Source organism: Eschrichtius robustus, chromosome X, assembly GCF_028021215.1.
Source record: "Eschrichtius robustus isolate mEscRob2 chromosome X, mEscRob2.pri, whole genome shotgun sequence".
NCBI lineage: Eukaryota > Metazoa > Chordata > Mammalia > Artiodactyla > Eschrichtiidae > Eschrichtius > Eschrichtius robustus.
In genome coordinates, this window is record NC_090845.1 from 116810494 (window position 1) to 116829652 (window position 19159).

Genomic DNA, 19159 nt, shown 5'->3' on the forward strand with positions numbered 1-19159 from the left:
AGATGTGGTATATACATACATACACACACACACACACACACGCACACGCACACGCACACGCACACGCACACACACACAATGGAATACTACTCAGCCATGAAGAAGAATGAAATTTTGCCATTTGCAACAACATGGATGGACTGGGAGGGCATTATGCGAAGTGAAATAAGTCAGACAGAGAAAGACAAATACTGTATGATGTCACTTATATGTGAGATCTGAAAAATACTACAAACTAGTGAATATAATAAAAAAGAAGACTCACAGATATAGAGAACAAACTAGTGGTGACCAGCGGGGTGAGGAAGGGGGGAGGGGCAAAAAGCGGGGAGGGGATAAAGAGGTACAAACTATTAGGTATAAAATAAGCTACAAGTATATATTGTGCAACATGGGGAATATAGCCAATATTTTATAATAACTATAAATGGTGTATAACTTTAAAAAATTGTAAACCACTATATTGTGCACCTGTGACATAATATTACAGTAGACCAACTATACTTCAAATCAAAAAAATGTGATATCGTGTCTCTGACAATGCAAGCATACTTATGGGCAGTTTTCCCAGCTGGACATAGAGAAAATCTTTCCATAGCATCATACTGAGATTTGAGAACAATTGGCTAGAATCCATTATTCTGGTGAGCCTGGACAACTACTCTTGGTCTGGTTAGGCAGTGGTGATCCATGTAGTCAGAGAAGAACAGTCACTGGGGGACAAAACGTCCCTTAACCTCTAGCCTAGACTCTCCCTGGGACATTGTCCCCAACCCCTACCCACTGCAGCACAGCAATCAATGCTACCAAGCCCTTGAACAGTCATGGCCAAGGCAGGAGCCGTGGTTATTCCCCATTCATCTGGATTCATGTGAACACAGCAAATACACCGTCCTACACTGCGTGAAGCTGGCACCAAGGGAAATGATCTCCTCTTCCCACAGGGACAGCCAGGAGCTCAGCTAGGCTTCTCCAATCTAACCGGGGAAGGAGCAATGTGGGACTCATATACAATGACTGCGTTCAAAGCTAATACTTCAATGAGTTTCCTTAAAACATTTTCCCCCAAAACGTTAGTTATTAGGTTATGCTATGGTCTAATCTCTTGTTAAAATTTAAACCAGTCAAACCCAAAATGGGTTTGAATTATGAAAAATATTTACAGATCTTCATGAAGACAAGCCAAAATTTTCCCAGAGTTATTCGGTTGTTTATTTTTTTAAGTACCTCTTGGCAACACATATGAAGTTGCAAGGAAATTTTAGTTAGAAACATCTGAAAACTTCCATTTCCAGTAAACACTGACAGAAAGCAACTTCAAAGTCGCTGCCACCTCATCACTGAGCAAACAGTACATGTGTGGACGCTTCGGAGTCGGCAGAAAATGCTTTCTAATATTTAGAGCTCCCTAGAGATAACATTGCTTGTTAAGTGGTGAGATCCCCGCCACTGGAGGTGTTCAAGCAGTGTTTGGGCCACCACTTGGCAGGACTACTGTAGAGGACAACCAATCGCTAAAGATTCAAGATTGACCTGGATGTCCTTGAAGAGACCGTGGGAATTGAGTTGAGCTGGTATGTCTAGAAGGTGATGAATTTCTTTCTGTGTAGCTCTACATTCTGGGATCCCTGAGGCTCAATGAAGTTGTCTATCCCTGCCAAAGTTGCTGATGCCTAATGCACTTCCCCACCCCAGATGCAGCAAGAGTGCCCTATAGGCCTACTGGTGCTGCCCTCTGGTAGTGCACAGGTGTAGTCAACCCAGTTGTTCACCTACCCAATAGATGTTCCTCCCTTCTTCCTTGCCGATCACCCCCTAATTTGTTCGGGGTAGTGTTCAACCTCCTCCCTGTAGCCACGTCTTTCAGGTAAGACTGGCCTCCGCCCAGGGCATGAATCTTGGTTAGCCTTCATACTCAACAGCTCAGGGCATGTGAGCTGATTCTAGGCAATGAGAGGTGAGGGGATGTCTGCTGGATGAGGGTATTAGCTCTATCAAAGGAGACTTGAGAATTAAAAAAAAGAGTCTCAGTGCTACCAGCAGGAAGTTGCGTGTGAAGATGTATTATTACGACAACTGTGACTGCCATCTTTTTTTTTTTTTTCAGCTTTATTGAAGTTTTACAACCATCTTTCAACCATGAGCAAAGCTATCCAACATGCTGAAGTTGGCAAAGTTGAAAGATGGAAAGGCTCTGGATCCTTCATAATAACGTTGAGACGTAACCATCCCTGGAGCTTCCCTCCATCGCGGCGTCTTGTTATGTGAGACGATAAATCCCTTGTTGTTTAAATCATCTTGAGTTGGATTTATCCTTACTTGTAGCCACGAGTGTCTTAACTAATACCACAGTCTTCGATCGGATCTCGTCCTCTCAATGTCTTATAGAGATGTGGCGAAACCACTCTTTTAATCCACGTGGTCTGGGCCAGAAGATGACAGGAAAGACAGACAAGGGGATTGCTCAGAATCACCCGTTCCCTCCAATACTGGTCTTCCAAGACCACTTTGGATTCTTTGGGGAGATACAGATGGGAACTTGATCCTGGGAAACACTTCTGCATAGCTTTCTCCTTTCTCCCTGTCAACTCTGGAATCAGAGGAGGTGGTGCAGCTTCATTGCGTGACCCGGAGAGAAAAACCTGTCTTTACAAAGGAGATGGCAACTCCCCAGGAACTCAGAGTCTGGCGGGAAATGGGGGAGAACGGTGGAGAGAGGTGGGGCGGGGATGGGTAATCAAGAGGCTGGAGAGGTGCTCGCCTGAGGGTCCTGCTTGCCTGCCTCCTGGGTAAAAGGCTTAGTGTGTGGAATTCTCCTCTAGGGGCTCTGGTAGAGAAGAGTAGAAAGAGGTGTATTTTAGGGATGGAGAACAGTGAAAGGTCAGGGTGGAGGGGTAAAGGGACCCTTTGGAGCTTCTCCCGGTTTGAACCCTCAGATCAGAATATGTCATCATTAGAGAGTTAGAATATCTTCTTGCCAGCAAGAAGCAGGCTTCACACTCCCGTCTGCTCATCTTCTAGAAAACCTCAGCCTAAGGCTTTGATCTAAATGCAGCTTTCCTGCTATCACTCGGCAAGGGTCGGTCGGTGTCCAGGCTAGCTCCATTCTAAATGCGGACGGTGCGCAGCCCACAGAGAGGGCGCCAAGAGGGCAGATGGGGCCAAGATCTTAGAGCCCCTGCAGCTGGAGCTCCTTCCTGCCTGCCAAGGCCCCAACCTGTTTCCCAGCTCCTCAAGTCGAAAAGAGAAAAGCCCAGCAAGAAGTCAAGCTTTGCAGTTTTCAAACTGTGATCAACCAAGGGGCAAAACGGCACAAGCCACCTGGGACGGCAGGAGGCAAGCAGGCAGGGCTTCTCCTTAACCTGATGGGTATTTGGCCCGTTCATCCCCCTAGCTGGCCGTCTAATGCTTGGAGAGGTTTCCCCACTCCCTTGCAATCCCAGGTCCCCGCAGGATGGTGTCTGGGGAACCAGACTCCAAGGATCCTTCTCTGTGTTTCTCTGCAGAGCCAGGAGGCCAGAGCGGAAGGGTGTGGCCTAAGATGCCCTGGAGCTCTGGAGGGCTGTGTGGGCAGAGGCATGCAGGTGAGCTGGAAGCAGTGCCCAAAGAAATGGAGAAGATGTGTGCGTGTGGATGGCTGGCATGCCAGGGTGTGATGGGCTGGGAGGCCGGGAGGAGCGCCTTTAATGTGTCTGACTGCATTCTGAGTCTGGATGTCCAAAAAGTACTCCTTGGGTGGAACTGGGCTGTCTTCACCAGTAAGTTCCAAGTCAAGATCGTTTGGGAGAGGCTAGAGTGTACGGGGTTATGAAGGGAGCTGAGCGCTTTAGGCTGTAGACTACAGTGTTGAGCACGTTGTCAAGCCCAAGGACGACCCCATACTTAGTTCATCCTCTTTATACCCCCTGGGCATCGGGTCAAGTCCTATTCAATAATTTGCGTCAGATTGTGCCCCCCTTGAATTTTCAATTGCTTTGCCTGGCTTTTGAGAGCTTCGTATTGACACTCCCCCCCCCCCCCCCCCTTCCCTAGTCCCATACTAGCAAATGCATCGCCTCTGCGTTTTACACACATTTCCTTTCTGCCGCCTCACTACCCACACCTATCACACTACCATCCCCAGATCAGTTAGTCCCACATCCCCGTTTCTCCCCAGTGGCTTCCTGACGGTAAGGACCCCATCTGACTTCCATCCTCCCTCTTGTCCTCCCGTGCAGAAACCAAGGCCAGACGTGTCATAGATCAGATTACTGCCCCAAATCCCATGTGATTTTGGAGGCCCACATATCCAGAGCCATTAGAGACCTCTGCTCACCAATAGCTGGCCTCTCTAGGTATTTCATCTTTGGAGTCTGTTTCAACATGACAAGGACTTGCAAATTCGTTTGCTGGTACAGTTCTCCAAAAGGGAACTTAGCAGACAAATTACACAATGTGGGGCACATAAGGACCCAGCCAGCCCTGACCTATGTGGAGGCCAGTGGCCCAAGGGGCAAGTTGAAGAACACCAGTCCCTCTCAGCCACCTCAGACGCTGCCTTCCTCCCCCATACCACTCTGATCCACCTCTTGGATCCAGGGATTTTGGTCATCATCAGCGTACAGCATCTTTGGCTTATCCAGTTACATAACTCACTACTCATCGAGTAAGGGAAGAAACCCTCTTTGTTCAAAATGGACCATTTACACATTCTAAGAAGGCAGTTTGCCTTTAGTTCTAGAAATTCACCCTTCCCACAACTCCCGATTCTAGAGGTGTGATTCACACATTGCCTCTCAGCGCCTCTCTCCTCAGACTAGTAGTGAGGCCATCACTTGCCTTTCATTTGGAGGCAGAGTCCTCGGGGTCCCTGCTGATCTTAAACTACGTCTCTCTGGACCTTGCAACAAGGTCTGAATACCTCTAGTCAAGGACCTTTCCAAATTTTTCTAGCACATACTGTCTGATGGGCATGCTAGGACATATGTTCAGGAAACAACCAACAAAAGCTCCAGGGTTCTCTCCCCTCCACCCCCTTGCCCGAGGTAGGAAACGGCAAGTCAAAATCTCTTGACCCTAAAGCACATGTACTGTCTTCAGATGTTGTCCTTCCTAAGATGCACTAAGACCAGCCCAGCGGGAGGAACCTATTGTTACACTCCCCAGGCTAGAGCAGCCCCTGTTATCTCGGGTCTTTGTGTCCAATCTCTGACCCAGGTGTAACTTTCAAGGTGGAATCTTGTCAAGGGCTCTTTAAGAAGCCCAGAGACTATTCACTGGGCCCCATTTATCCCATCTATCCTCACAAAGCTCCGGCTGATTAAGCAGGTGTGAATATTCCCACGTAAACCATGGTATTCTTCTCAACAGATCAAGGCAGCTGCCCGGGCACGCCCAGAGCCCATTCACACAGGGTCACGTGAGGCTGTCCTGCAGATGACGGACGGGTTCGCTTGACTTAATTCCAGTTCTTCAAGAACCAGCAAGTAGAGACCACATGGTCCCCTTGCACTATCATCCGAGCTCTTTCTGCTTTGAGATCAGGCTGAGCAAAGAGCCACTGCCACTGCGGTTAGAAAACCTCGGCATCATCAAGATTTGTCTCCAGGTGGTCCTGGACTCCTCGCCCTGAACTCGGGTCAGCCAAGTCAACCAGTGTCTGCCATGACCCTTACCCTGGCCCTTCCGCAGGACCAGGACAAGCTCTACGTGCAGCAAGCCTGACAAGCCCCGTCCCTTCCTGATGATAATTCAGGGAGGTGGAATAAGGGGAAAAGGGTAATCAGAGGAAAAATACCACTTGAGATAAACAGGCTTTTGTGGCAGACCAACCTCGGTTCCAGACCTGGTTCTTGCATTTCTTACCTGTCACCCCTTGGACAAGTTACCCAGCTTCTTCCAGTCATTTGACACATCTGCAAAATGGAAGGATTTCTACTCTGCCGGATCGTGTGAGATCATTGCCGTGGCCCAGCTTTTGTGCCAGGCACACAGGTTCAACCCACCTCGCTGCTCAGTCGAGAGATTACAGGTGAATTAACGGCAAGGGACTACTTTCCTTTTTACGGTAAATATGCCCAAATAACTGTTCCTTGCTGCTGCCAGAGCTCGTTCCAAAGTATTCAGAACTCCAACAACAGAATAACAACAATCTTTCTTTACACTTAAGAGAGACGTGAGAGCAGGGGCGCTAAAGACCTTTAAAGGCAAATGTAGTGAAAGAGGGTTGAGATCCTTGTGCGTGTTCAGAAAATCACCCGCTGACCATGATTCTTTCTTTCTGGCCAACCTGGCACCAACGGCCCATGCGGTGAGTCACCAAGAACAGCGGGCTATAGGCAGCTTGAGGCTGTCGATGGTGATGCAGAAAAGCAAACCCCAGGCAGTGGTAAATCTAAGAAATTCTATCTGGAATGCATTTTATATGTGCATGTGTGTATATTTTTTCTTCTTGGCAGGAGACTTACCTTCCGAATTATGTTTCCCTTGGGCTATCATTAAAATAGTGTGCATTTCCCAAGCACACGCCACTACCAGCAGGGCAGCCCATAAGTGACAGGGTAGAGTCTAACCGGGATTAAGTGTTTGAAAATACACAAATACACCTGTGTGTAGATATGATTGTGTGTATACACAAACACACAGGACTTCCAACTCTGTCTGCTAAGAAACACAAGTGCAGAGAACTTTGATCAAAGTCCATAAGACCTTTAGAAAAGCATGTTGGGTCAACACACATGTGCTGTCTTTTCAATTCTTTAACCACACCTGTCACCTTTCATCAGCTTTAACCTGACAGGATTGACACATGAAAACCTTGTTCTTTACAATGATCCTGGTTTTTTTTTTTTTTTCAGAATTCCTAACATTTCTTTAGGAAATGTCAAAAGTAGAGTAAAATGGGCATTTAATTCCACACATGGACACTCATAACTTCTAATTCCGAATTTAGAAGTCACTTCAAACATTGATGAGTAAAAATTTAATCTTACGTGAAAACTGAATGTGGACATTTGCATATCCTAATGATTCCTCTACCGCTGGACAGATAAATCACGCAGTAACCCAGACGATCTAGTTACACATTTTCCTGACACTCTCACCTCCATCCTGTGTGGCAGTTGATGGTGCTTCCAGGCATTTGGGCGTGAGGAAACATTAAGAGTACTTCATTCTATTAAATATGAGTCGATTCCAGGGCACAACATTTCATTTCTGAACCATTTCCAAGCATCAAGAGTGGTACTGATGTGCTGTGTTCTAAGAGGATCTTCCCAATCGCTTTTGCCAATGTCTTCTTCACTGGTGACGATATGGAAATAAAGCGCCAAAAATGAAGCTTAATGAACCACAGAGAGCATCCTAATTGTGCACTCCAGGATGACAGCACTACAACGCCAAACTGCTTCTCGTCAATTCCATGTTTGTTTCTTGAAAAATTACCTAGATTAATCTGGGCCAAAATGCAGTAAAAATCCAAATTGTGGTAGCACGGAGAAGCCATGCCTTTAGAACAGGAATCCATTATCTTTACGGACTCCTCCTCCTCCTCTCAATACTTTTTAAAGTTAACCTAAAAAAATATGATGATTGGGTATAATATGCTACCTTTCATGTAAAAAGGCAAAAAAGAAAAATCTATTCATATTTGCTTCTATTTGTATAAAGGAACCAAATTTGAGAGAAGATATATTAAAAAACTAATAAGTTTATCTAACGTGTGGGGGGGGTAACTGGGCAGATGGATGCAGGAACAGGACAGAAACGTGTGCTTTGCACCTTTATAGTACATGTTTTGGTTTTTAAACCCTGTCTATATATTACCTACGTAAAAACTAAATTAGACAAGCAAATATTATATGGCATTTGCCTTACTGATGGACTCGAAACTGCGATATTACCAGGTTATCTTTCAGGTATTTTTCACATATATAAAAAGGATTTTTAGAAGAAAATAATTAGGAGTTTAAAAGTGGAAACTGAATTTTTAAAGTATAATGTATCACGGAATGCCGAATTATATTTTTCCCACTAAGCTTTAAGTTGGAAGAAACTTCTCAGTGCATTTTTATTTCAAAAAAGAAAGTTGTATTTGGTAGTCTGGTATTTGCTTGAGAGTGAGTGCGCGCACACACACACACACACACACACACACACACACACACATACACACACACACACACAGGCTTCCTGTAGTAGATACAGTTATTAACATACTGTCTACCTTTTAGCTATGCAAATGGACATAGTCTGCCAACACAAAAGGGCAAGTAGAATTTTGTGTAGCACCATCTATACGTATTTTTGTTGTGGTTCTGTCATCACATATGATAAATCTTACTTCAAAAAATTAACTGTTAATTTTCGTAAAAAATTACCTGCAAACTGTTAGGTTTCTAACACTCAGGAACTAAAGTTCAAAAATTTAAGTCAATTGTTTGTATGGTTTTATCAAAATCATAGGTGCTAATTACTGACTTTTTGAAAGAAAGTACAAATCTAAGTGTCGTAAAATGTTGTTTCTTAAGGTACAGATGAGAAACGACTTTGTAAAGCACGAACCCTTCACGTGCTATTAACTGAGGCTTTGGAAAAGTAAGTTCTCCTCACAAAGCTTTTCTTCTACCTCATATGCTGAACTCTTAGGTTTTAAAATATTCAACTTGCCTTTATTCCTGTTTTGGGGAGGGTGTGGGGGTGTGAGCCTGCCAGCTGGTTAGAAGCCAAGAGTTATCCAGTCAGACCTGAATGGAAAAGTCTAGGATTTGTTTATTTCATATTCGAGTTCAAAAGCAAGAGACAATTTAAATAATAAAAGAGTAACAGGAAAAAAAAATGCAAAGAAAGAAAACAAATCAGTTAGACTCCAGAAGAACCTTCAAGAACATTTAATTCGGAAAATGTTATTGGTTTCGAGAACTTGACTGAAAGAAAACAGCTGGGCAGAGTTCAAGGTTTTAAATTAAAAAACAATCTAACAAGGTCTATGGGGATAACTCTTTGAGCCACATTTTGGAGACCAGATTCATTTCTACCAAGTAAAAATAATAGCAGTCTAAGCTAAAAAGGAAATTCCTCACAACTGAGGTAGTTACTAAGTATCAGCACATTTTCCAAGTTCTCACAAGGCAGCTTAGCTATTTACAATCAATTTTTCCTCATACATAAATGGAGCGCCTTTTCAATTTTATGTCTTCTGTGATTTGTTTAAAAAATAAAAGAACAAAACACTTATACACACCAGCCAGAATATGCCTATTTTATTAACATCATGCTTTAATAAATAACTGGCTACTTCTAATAAAATTAAGCCTCTGTTGACAACAGCCCCCAATATTCCATTTTGTCCATTCTACAGAATTTGGTGTAAAAAGTTGAAGGAAATGTAGACCCTGAGCTATCAAGTAATTATGTTTCAATATAAAAATAGAGAATTACTCTTACAACTGAAGATTAAACAATAACGCAAACAACCTCTCTGTGGGTTTCAGCTTCCGTGGAATTGGTTGGGATCTTAATGGCTGTCAAAGCAGGAAGAGACTTGCAGAGCGTGATTCTTTCTGAAGACTTCTGGGAACTCTTTTTAACGTGATTTTGTTACATTCTCATAGTTTTATGGGCTGTCGTTTGGTAAGGACTCAAGGAAAGAAAGGGCTCCAAAGGGGCCAAGGCAGTGCTTACTTACTCTTTGGCCTGGGACGTGTGGCTAAAGGTCACCACTAAGATGTGGTCTTCTCAGCTCTACCTACTCCCACTCCTTCCCCGCCCCCCGCCAAATCCCGACAACACATGAAAAACAATCTGGACACTCAGATCTCCCCAAGTGGGCTACTTGGCTGATAGGGTAGCACACAGCTGTGAACCATGCATGGCAAGACCCTTGCCCTTCCGATCAGATGGGGCTGGGAGAGAAAAAGACTCAAATAAGACACCTTAAATCTTTTTTAAAAAAAAACCTGTGATCCAAAAACAAACGCAAATACACCTGCTCGGACGAAAACTTTGCTTGAGTGTTGATAGTTACTCCCTGAGCCCAGGCTGTACCCCAGTTCTGGCCAGCCCCCAGACAGCTCCCTCTATATGACCGGGGTTGAAATCTGGAACACGAAGGACCAAATGAGATTGTTGGGATATCAATTCAAGGAGGGTCAAGCGTGGACACGAAGACCAGCACACAGTGGGCGTGCTAACTTGCCTGGATAAAAAAACCAAACCAAACCAAACCCACCCCCAAACTAAGTGTGAACAGGTGATAACTAGGATATCCTGCATGCCTTATATCTTTCGAGGGAGAATGCATCAGGAATCTTCTAGATGGACTACACTTTAAGGATAAGTGGCTTCAAGAAATGGACCTGTGATCTTAGTTTATACAATCCAACTCAACCAAAATGGGTAGTCTGCAGTCTCTTCCAGTCACCAGCTATAAATGAAGTATAACCTTCTTCTTGTATTGATGTTTGAATACAACCTGACAAGTGACTCAGAAGCCCCCTTGCGCCTTCACATTCTGTCCTAACTTAATAAAAAATTTAAAAAATGACCTCCTCTTCTCTCCAGATAAGGCAACTAAAAACAACAGGGATAACTGGCAATTTTACTGCTTGTTGGGCTTTTTCTTTTAATAAGATAACATGATAAATAAAACCTGCTTCTGTACAGCTATTTAATATTTCAGAAATACGTACATGTTACATGCCAAGAAAGGACCCTGGTTTTCTTGTAAGAAACAAGGTGAGACCGTATTGAAGAAAAAAAAAAAACCCACAAACAAACAAAACAAAAAAAACAAACAAACAGAGTGATAAAAATCACAAATGCACAACTAACTACAGTTCTGTACCTACACTGTTAGCCACATTTAACATGATTCTGAGGGAGCAGGACTGACCTTACGTACAAGTCCCCTTTTCCCGCAAAACTGAATGAAAAGACAAAGTCAGCATCTTTTAAACCAGTGGCTGCATAGTAAAAACTGTACATTGTTGTCCATTCATTTAAAAAGCAAAGTCACTAGGATGGTATAAAAGTGATAACCGGTGCCTTTTTTAACTTTTTGATGATGAACACTTTTTCTCTACGGTTGAGAATTATCTCCATTCTCTCTGCATAACCAGGGCCAAGATGCAGAAGACAGTGAGGAGGTAGGGCCGGGCCCCAGCGGGGACCCCAGCGCTGCTGGCTTTATCGTTGGCACTCTTCCCAGAGTGGTCAGTTGCGTTATACTCAAACTCCGAAGGGCACTGCTGATACTCACATCCACTTCCACTTCCTTCTCCACTGCTCTCATCACCTATTTTTGAAAAAAAAAAAAAAAAATGGAATAGAGATTTCATTCTGCTGGTTCTCATCACAAGGTATACAACAATTTGTCCTTTAGAAGCACAAATGCTTACTGATATCAAAGAAGTCCACATCGTTCCCATTATAAGCATTCTTCATTTTACTGGTCATAACTCGAAGAGCCATGATTTGACGAAGGATCAGTATGTCCGGTTTGCTGGTGTCAACCTGGACTTCCGGATTATTGCCCTGGTTAGCTAATCCGTTTCCTGTCACTGCAAACAGGTACCTGCAATGAGGAATGACCCCATTCACATGATCAGTAAAACAAAAAGTTACAGAAGATCGTCAAAGATTCCTGCCTAGGTTCTAGTATTTTCCACTGAGTGCAATGAACTGCAAGTGCTTGCCTTTCGAATAACTCGAATCTCTCCTTTTCCTGGGTATACATTATGTTTCTCCAATCTGACTGTGACCTTTTTTGAAAACTACCTATTTTGCGGAGGTTGGTGGGTCAGAGTGAAGTGGGTACTTGTCTAACTTACTGAGTATGTAGGGGAGGGACACAGAGCATCATCAAGTAAGAGAATGAGACCTTTGGAGAACTGGTACTTTATGAGGCCAGGCCATCGAGCACAGGACCACAGGTATAAAACATTAAAAATAATGACACTATTAAAACAGCTCAATCCCTCATTGCAGCTGTAACACCAGCTTATAACCACTGTCACAAACCTTTGCCCCAGAACTCTTTGCAAGTAGCTGGGGGCCTTCCCAACACTTCTACAGCAGAGCCAATTCCTAAGAATGTCTAGAAGCCTTCCATGTTGTTGCCACCTACTTGTGAAATGCTTCATGCTGCCTCGACTAAAACAACTGAGCACACCTTCTCTGAAAGGGCTCCGGGCATCCAGGAAGGGAGAGATTGCACACCTGTTCGACGGAGGCTAACCTGCTTTTGCCTTTTCCATTCCAGCAGTCATCCTCATTGCCGTTTCCTGCAGCCATCCTCTCATCGTTGCAGACGTTACTAGGAAGAGAGGACCAGAACTTCTTGGCCTGTTTCAGTTTCTCCTTGACATCAGTAACCTCATTGAGAGAGAGAGAGAAAAAGAGACCTCTGTAAAACCCTAAAACTACCTACACATGTACCTTTTTCATCACTGTAAAGTATCTCCAGAGTCTCTCTGTAGTCAGAAGAGAAAAATACAGATCACACTGATATGTAAAACGTATAAAATCACCCAAAGAATTAACAGGTGAAATAGAAGCTCTGTGAAAAAAATGCTGCCTGGTGCCTAGATCCACCGTCCGTTCTCACTCTTCATTAGAACCGCCCTCTGAGGCCCACCAGGTCTCACGCCCCGGAGATACACTGATAAGACACAGTCTCTTCTGGCAGGGCTTTTATAGCTCAGGATCCAGCCTATGTGTTACCCACACTGTGAAACAAAAGGCAGGTGTCCAGATATGCCTCAGTGCACCCCACTTGTTAGCCTACGGATGAAATTTCTGAGCTAGGGAATCAAAGAGGCAGATTCACCGACATCCCTGTGCAATTTGCTGGAAAACTTCCACTTGAAAAGACCCAACAGTTGGAAGCGTCCCAAATAAAGATGCATTTTGAGCAAATGTTTTCAGTTCTTTGTCATTAAACACGGCCATTCCTGCCAAAGTGCTCACCAGTCGGTCCAAACTAGTGCCAGCTGCTGTGGTTGGGCGCTCCTCGGGGTGAAAGGGTCTGAAGCGGGCACTGAAGGCACTTTCAGAGATGGAACGGGAAATCCGACCAGCTGGGAGAGGCTTAGGGGGTCCACATCCCTGGAAAACCTGCATTGGCATAAGTGTGGTCACGTGACAGAAGTGACAGCGCAGGCTGGAGCGGGCCCCTTCCTCTCCTTTCCAGGACCCGGCCTCCCTTACCTTCTGAGACACCTGCACGCTGTTCTCCTGCATGTTCATAATAGCGTCCGAAATCTTCACATCGATGGGATCCATGACCGATTCAATGTTGAAAGGACCCTCTAACCTCTCGGCCACCATCAGCATAGCATCTAACATGAGGTTTGGGGCAGAACAATACAGCATACAAAGGAAATCATTAGCTTGGCCTTGGGTGATCAGTCTGATTATTTTACTGTCTTTGTTTCCCTTGGGGGGTGGTGCTGGGGGGGCGAGGGAGAGGCATGATCATCATTAATTCATGCTTTTAGATCTATTTCTATGACACAGAACTTCATTCAGTCAGTATGTACCACTCGCTCTCTAGAGTGTGAAGTGACCAGATGAAGGCTTTATTCCACAGCAAGGAAACCCAATCAGGAACCTTCTACCACACTGATTATTCATCCCTCCATGTGTCAGTGGCTGTCGTTGTACGGCTCTGACCTAGCTCCCAGCTGACAAACCTAAGGCTGGAAGCAGAATAACATGCCAGTTCTCCCAGAGACCTCCACGGATCTTCTCATTTCATGTTCCATTTACAAGAGTCAAAAACAAAAATCAGGGGGCTTCCCTGGTGGCGCAGTGGTTGAGAATCCGCCTGCCAAAATGCAGGGGACACGGGTTCGAGCCCTGGTCTGGGAAGATCCCACATGCCGGCGAGCGGCTGGGCCCGTGAGCCACAATTGCTGAGCCTGCGCGTCTGGAGCCTGTGCTCCGCAACAAGAGAGGCCGCGATAGTGAGAGGCCCGCGCACCGCGATGAAGAGTGGCCCCCGCTCGCCGCAACTAGAGAAAGCCCTCGCACAGAAACGAAGACCCAACACAGCCAGAAATAAATAAATAAATAAATAAAATTAAAAAAAAAAAAACATAAATCAGTTCGAATCCTGGGATACCGATTCTTTTCTTTCATTTTTTAAATGAAACCCTTTCAGATCCTTGAGTGCGCAGTTAGAAAATACAAATGAAAGTGCTCCTAGGAATTTTAATGACCTTCCAAATGATGACATTTTGAGAAATGCAATTTTTGTATTAAGATAAACTTCCCATTTCAAATACAAGGGCCTTGAGTTATTTTAAAGCAAAAACACGTACCTCTTTTTATTCAAATGAAAAGACAACCCGAGACGGCACAAAATCCATGTGTTCACAATGTGTGTCTTCACTAATTACTCTGGAAATCACTTTTACATTTTGGAGGAGTCTAGAATTTTTTAGGACACATTGAATCTCTTTAATGAAAAGCGCTGTATGGGTTTTCTTGTCATCCATGGTTCTTGGGATTATGAGATTTAGTATTTTTCCCTGATACTTATTGCGTAAAATTAGAAGAAATTGGAAAGGTAATCTCCAAATGAGAAAAAGGATGCCTCATTCATGACAAGCAGTGAACTTTTAAACTTGTTCTTTCCCCTTAAAGGAGAGTTAGGCTCACATTCTCCACAGCCTTCAGGTAGTCCAAAGACAGCTGCCAGAAAGAAGGGCGAGTTTCTAGAAGATGGTGTGTGTCTCTCTCAAAGCGCAGGCCACAGCTGAACTTCTACCTAAGCTCGCTGACGGAAAGGAGTTCTGGCATCAGCAGATCAGTGAACCCAAATCTGGTCAGCAACCTTTCACCTTCCCCCGAGAACAAATGCAACCCAACATTTTAAAGCATGGGCTCATTTCTTTCAACTACCGTTCCGATGTCACAAACCACGAAAAGATGTCCGTGCAATGCAATTTTTTTTTGAAAGTCGTAACAAATGAAGTTTCAGGTTGCATTGTGGTAAGCGCCGATAAACTGACACTTGCAACCTCTAAGGAAAGGCTGCCAGCATGAATCTACCATTGTGCGCGAGGAGAGGAAAGATGCGTTTGATGTGCTAGCGAAAGGGGACTTCTGTAAACAAGCGGAGCACAACCTAAACGTGTTCATCATCGTCAAAGCATCGGGGCTGCCACGCCCGGAGAGCACATGCCTTCGGGGCCGAGGAGGAGTTGCTGACTCCAGAGAAAAAGATCATGAAGGGACAGACCATAAACATCTCAAACACAGAGGTTTCAACAGGAAGGAAACAGCGCACCTCGTCACTACTTATTCCCCTAGTGGCAAGGAAAGGCCAGATCATGAACGTGTTCGTGTGTTTGCGAAAGGGAACATAAACCCCAATTCTTCTGGCTGTTTGGTGTCTTTGTCAACTCCAGGCCAGTCGGCCGTGCACAAGGGCCCGGGAAGGGAGAGGGGCCAGGCCCTTGTCGCGCCGGTGCCATGGCGTTGCGTGTCCCGCGACTGAAGAATGCGAGTGAGGCTGTGGTCTGCCTGGAGCCTGCAGCCCGGGAGCCAAAGGCGCCCCTCAGCCCCAGGGCAAGTCCAGCCTGGCTATCCACTGGACGCCTCCATAGAAGCGGCCGGCCCTGATGAGGAGCCCCAAGAGGAGTCCCACGATGGCCGGTCCGGTGTTGTTGCCTCTGATGGATCTAGGCTGCAGGTCTCCCTTTGCGGGGTATCTGACCGGCTCCTGCCTCTTGCCAGGAACTGGCTGAGGTCCCAGCCGGCAATCCCGACCCCCTCATACTAAATTCCCAGTGGCAGCAGACACGTGACGTTCATAAGGGTGGCTAGGAGTCAAATGAACGTTACCACGACGGCAGTATGCGACGGAGAGCAAGTTGCACCTACCCGTAATTTATGATTCCCCAGAAACTGACTTTCGTGTTGGTGGTGGTGGTGGGAGTATTTTTCAAAAAGAAGGTTTCCTGTAACCAACCTCTTACGAAGCCAAGTCCAAGGTGTTTTGACTATTCGGATCCACCTTGATAAATAAAGGTGGACGGCAGTTGAATAGGTACCTTTCAAGAGAGGGACAGAAGAGCTCGGCAGCGAGAAGGCAGAGTTGGAAAACTCATCCTCAGTCTCTTCAAAGGGTCTAGTCCCACTGCAGGATTTCAGTGCTCACGACACTCCCCCCGCCACCCGGGCAACAAAGCAGCCCCTTCTCACGAGGGAAAGCGATTCCTCCTGCACTGCGCCGCCGATAATCAGAGACCCACATCTTCAGCCTCGCGACCCGACTGGATGAACAAAAGGCAGCTTCCCGACTTAACCCCAACATCTGATTTAAAGAAGCGGGGAAAAAAGCCCTTGCCCATTCATTAACTGCAGTCATTTTAAGGGGGGAAAAATTCCTTGCAAAGAAAAAAAAAAGAACTTATGGCCAAGGTATGTAAATTGGGACTGAATCCTATAACCACAGAGCAAATTAATTAAACCCTTGTGAAAATCCACGAAAAAGCACTGGAGATTAACAATGCCTATTACTCCTGGCCTTTTATATCAGCTTATTAGAAATAAATAATAAAACACCCATTAAAGATGAAGTTTAGATATAATTATATTCCTCCTCCCTCCAGAAAGTATCATTTAAAATAACTGAAGAAAATTGATTGTGAAATCCTACCCATTTCCACTTGGGTTGAATTTTTGTTTCATCAAAGACAACAAATGTAATTTGTAAAACACACAGCGAGAACAGTGGCAGCAAGGGAAGTCCTCCTTGATTTAGAGTACCTGGTTGAAGATGTTAATTAAGCAAGCCAGAGTATGGTTTTGATATGGACCTGCAGACTCTTGGAAAAAAATATGTAGAAGAATTTGTATTTTAAGACGAGTTTCTGAGTTATAGTTGCTGTCAGACACACTAGAAGAACAGAATAGTGTACTTCATTCCTGATGTGCCTGTAGAAAAGTTAGCCAAACTAGATCATTGTCACCAGACATTTTTGCTACTGTATGGCAAATGCTACAGCTCTGCCCAGAGAACTAGTGCATTAGATGTTACAGGGGAAAGCAGAAAGGCAAACCATCTTGTTTTTTAAAAATGAATTTAGCAAAAGTGAGCTGCAAACTTGACATTTGGGGTGGGGGTGAGAGTGGGATTAAAAAAGAGAGAAAGAAAAAACTTTCAACTTTAGATCTAGAAATGCCATGGGCTTTTATTTCCATGGGAAATGTTTTCCAGCAACAATTTCTCCCATGGCTTCTTTCTGGGCATGATTTGTGCGTGTGTGTGTTGGCTGGTCTTATGCTTTCCCTTTCATGGGATTCTGCTTTTCCGTGTGTGGAAGATTTTTTCAGGTCTTCTAGCTTTGAGCTATTTAGGCTACAATTGTGCTGAAGCGTTTAATATTCACATCTTTTTTTCTTCCCTTGTGTCAGTGTTCTCAAGAATCTGTTGGAGTCAATTTATTGATGCACTTTCAGAGTTAATATGGTAATCAGCTCTCATGCAGACTAAACAGCATTCCCCGGCTCCAATCCCCGCATTCCCCTCCCCCAAAAAACCCTCAGCAAATTGCATACGTGTTCCCATGATGCGGACAAATAAGTGAAAAATAGGTGCTTACAAAGACACTCAAATTCTACAATTATGTAAATGTAACTGGGTATGGGAGAAAAACCTGAGTTTGTTTTGGGGTGTTGATAGTATGTGGGTGAAGCCCCCACCACTAGCACCTTCAACAACCGCCACTAACATTCTGGGATTCCCATACGCATTAAGCAGGCATCCAGGGAGTCAATGACTGGATATTTCAATCATCCATAATTTGTCCTTTCCCACAAATCATAATTAACGTTCTTAGAAACAGGCCACTTTACTTCCATTGCTGTCTGGGTTCCCAGTAATGGTTTTCTAAGTTTTAGATGTAGATGAGAACACTGACCTCTAAAATTATCAGGACAAGAGTCCTTCCATTCTCACCAGAGCAGTCTGTGATTGTTAAATCTCTACAGAAACATAACCCTTAAATTTCCACAATCAGACTGCACCTGATCCAAATACCCAACAGGTATCTGGCCGTTTGCAGAAGATTTGGTTGCAATGTAACAGATATAACACTTGAAAAGCCGCTTTCACAGCTCAGTGATGGCTGTACTCCAGCATTTACATGGATACCAGCCTATGATGCAGAACTGAAACTGACCTTTAGGGGGAAAATGTCAAAAAATCACTTTCTTGTTATTAAAACTTGGTATTCGCTGTGTCTAATGTCTGTCTAATGTCTTCAGAAATGCCACCATTAGCTCAAGGGAACATTTACCTGTAGAGTGGTGTGAACTTTGAGTACAGTTAGAACTCTGGCAAACACTACATAACGAACAGAAATTTCATCGCTGACAATTAAAACATTCCTTGGGGAATTCCCTGGCGGTCCGGTGGTTAGGACTCTATGCTTTCATTGCCAGGGCCTGGGTTCAATCCCTGGTCGGGGAACTAAGATCCCGCAAGCCGCGTGGCATGGCCCAAAAAAAAAAAAAAAAAAAATTAAAATTAAAAAATAAATAAAGCATTCCTTGTGGCCAGAAGCTTAGCAATCAATAGCAACAGAAATACATTAATCGCCTGCTCACCTATGAAATTGTTCCACTCGAAATCAAGATCCCCTTGGTTGGCCAAACAACCTCTCATGATGTTGGAGCAGTAGTTGTAACAGGGTTTCACAGTCACGAGACCTTGGCAGTGGGAGCAGTAGATCATCTTCAACAGGGCATGAGTACACTGGGCTGTGGGATTTACCTAATTGGGAGAAGAAAAAGACAACGGTGGGGCAAAGATAGACACAGCAATTGCAAGTCTATCAAGTTGACTTTGAAGGCTTGGCCATGAACTTCCCTTAAGAATGAGCTGTGATGGGTCACATTTAGCAGGCCTGGCTTGCTTCCTGAAGAGCAAAATTAGATAAAGAAAAGGGGTATGCTGGGAAGAAGACGGAGGTAGGGATGAACACTGAATTACCTTAAACAACAAAGTTGCATATCACACACACACTCAACTACTCACACTCATTTTAAACGGCTCAATGACTTCAAAGTCCTTTTACAAATAAATTTCCAGGATCGCCGTAAGACGCAGCAGTAGAGGTGGTCTTTACCTGCCCGCCATCCATGGCCAGCTGTGGCCTCTCCCATCACT

The 19159-nt window shown here is 44.5% G+C and overlaps 1 protein-coding gene across 1 annotated transcript in view; it reads right to left on the minus strand.

The window, feature by feature from the left end:
* Positions 1–9222: 9222 nt before the first annotated feature.
* GPC4 (glypican 4) overlaps positions 9223–19159 on the minus strand; it is a 107311-nt gene continuing 97374 nt past the window's right edge. The window contains exons 4-9 of the mRNA XM_068533037.1: positions 18598–18763; positions 13186–13316; positions 12946–13092; positions 12215–12351; positions 11376–11551; positions 9223–11272 (exon numbers count right to left, since the gene is read on the minus strand). Of these exons, the coding sequence (XP_068389138.1) occupies positions 11070–11272; positions 11376–11551; positions 12215–12351; positions 12946–13092; positions 13186–13316; positions 18598–18763 (960 nt within the window). The 3' untranslated portion in view covers positions 9223–11069. The remainder of the gene's footprint in view (positions 11273–11375; positions 11552–12214; positions 12352–12945; positions 13093–13185; positions 13317–18597; positions 18764–19159) is intronic.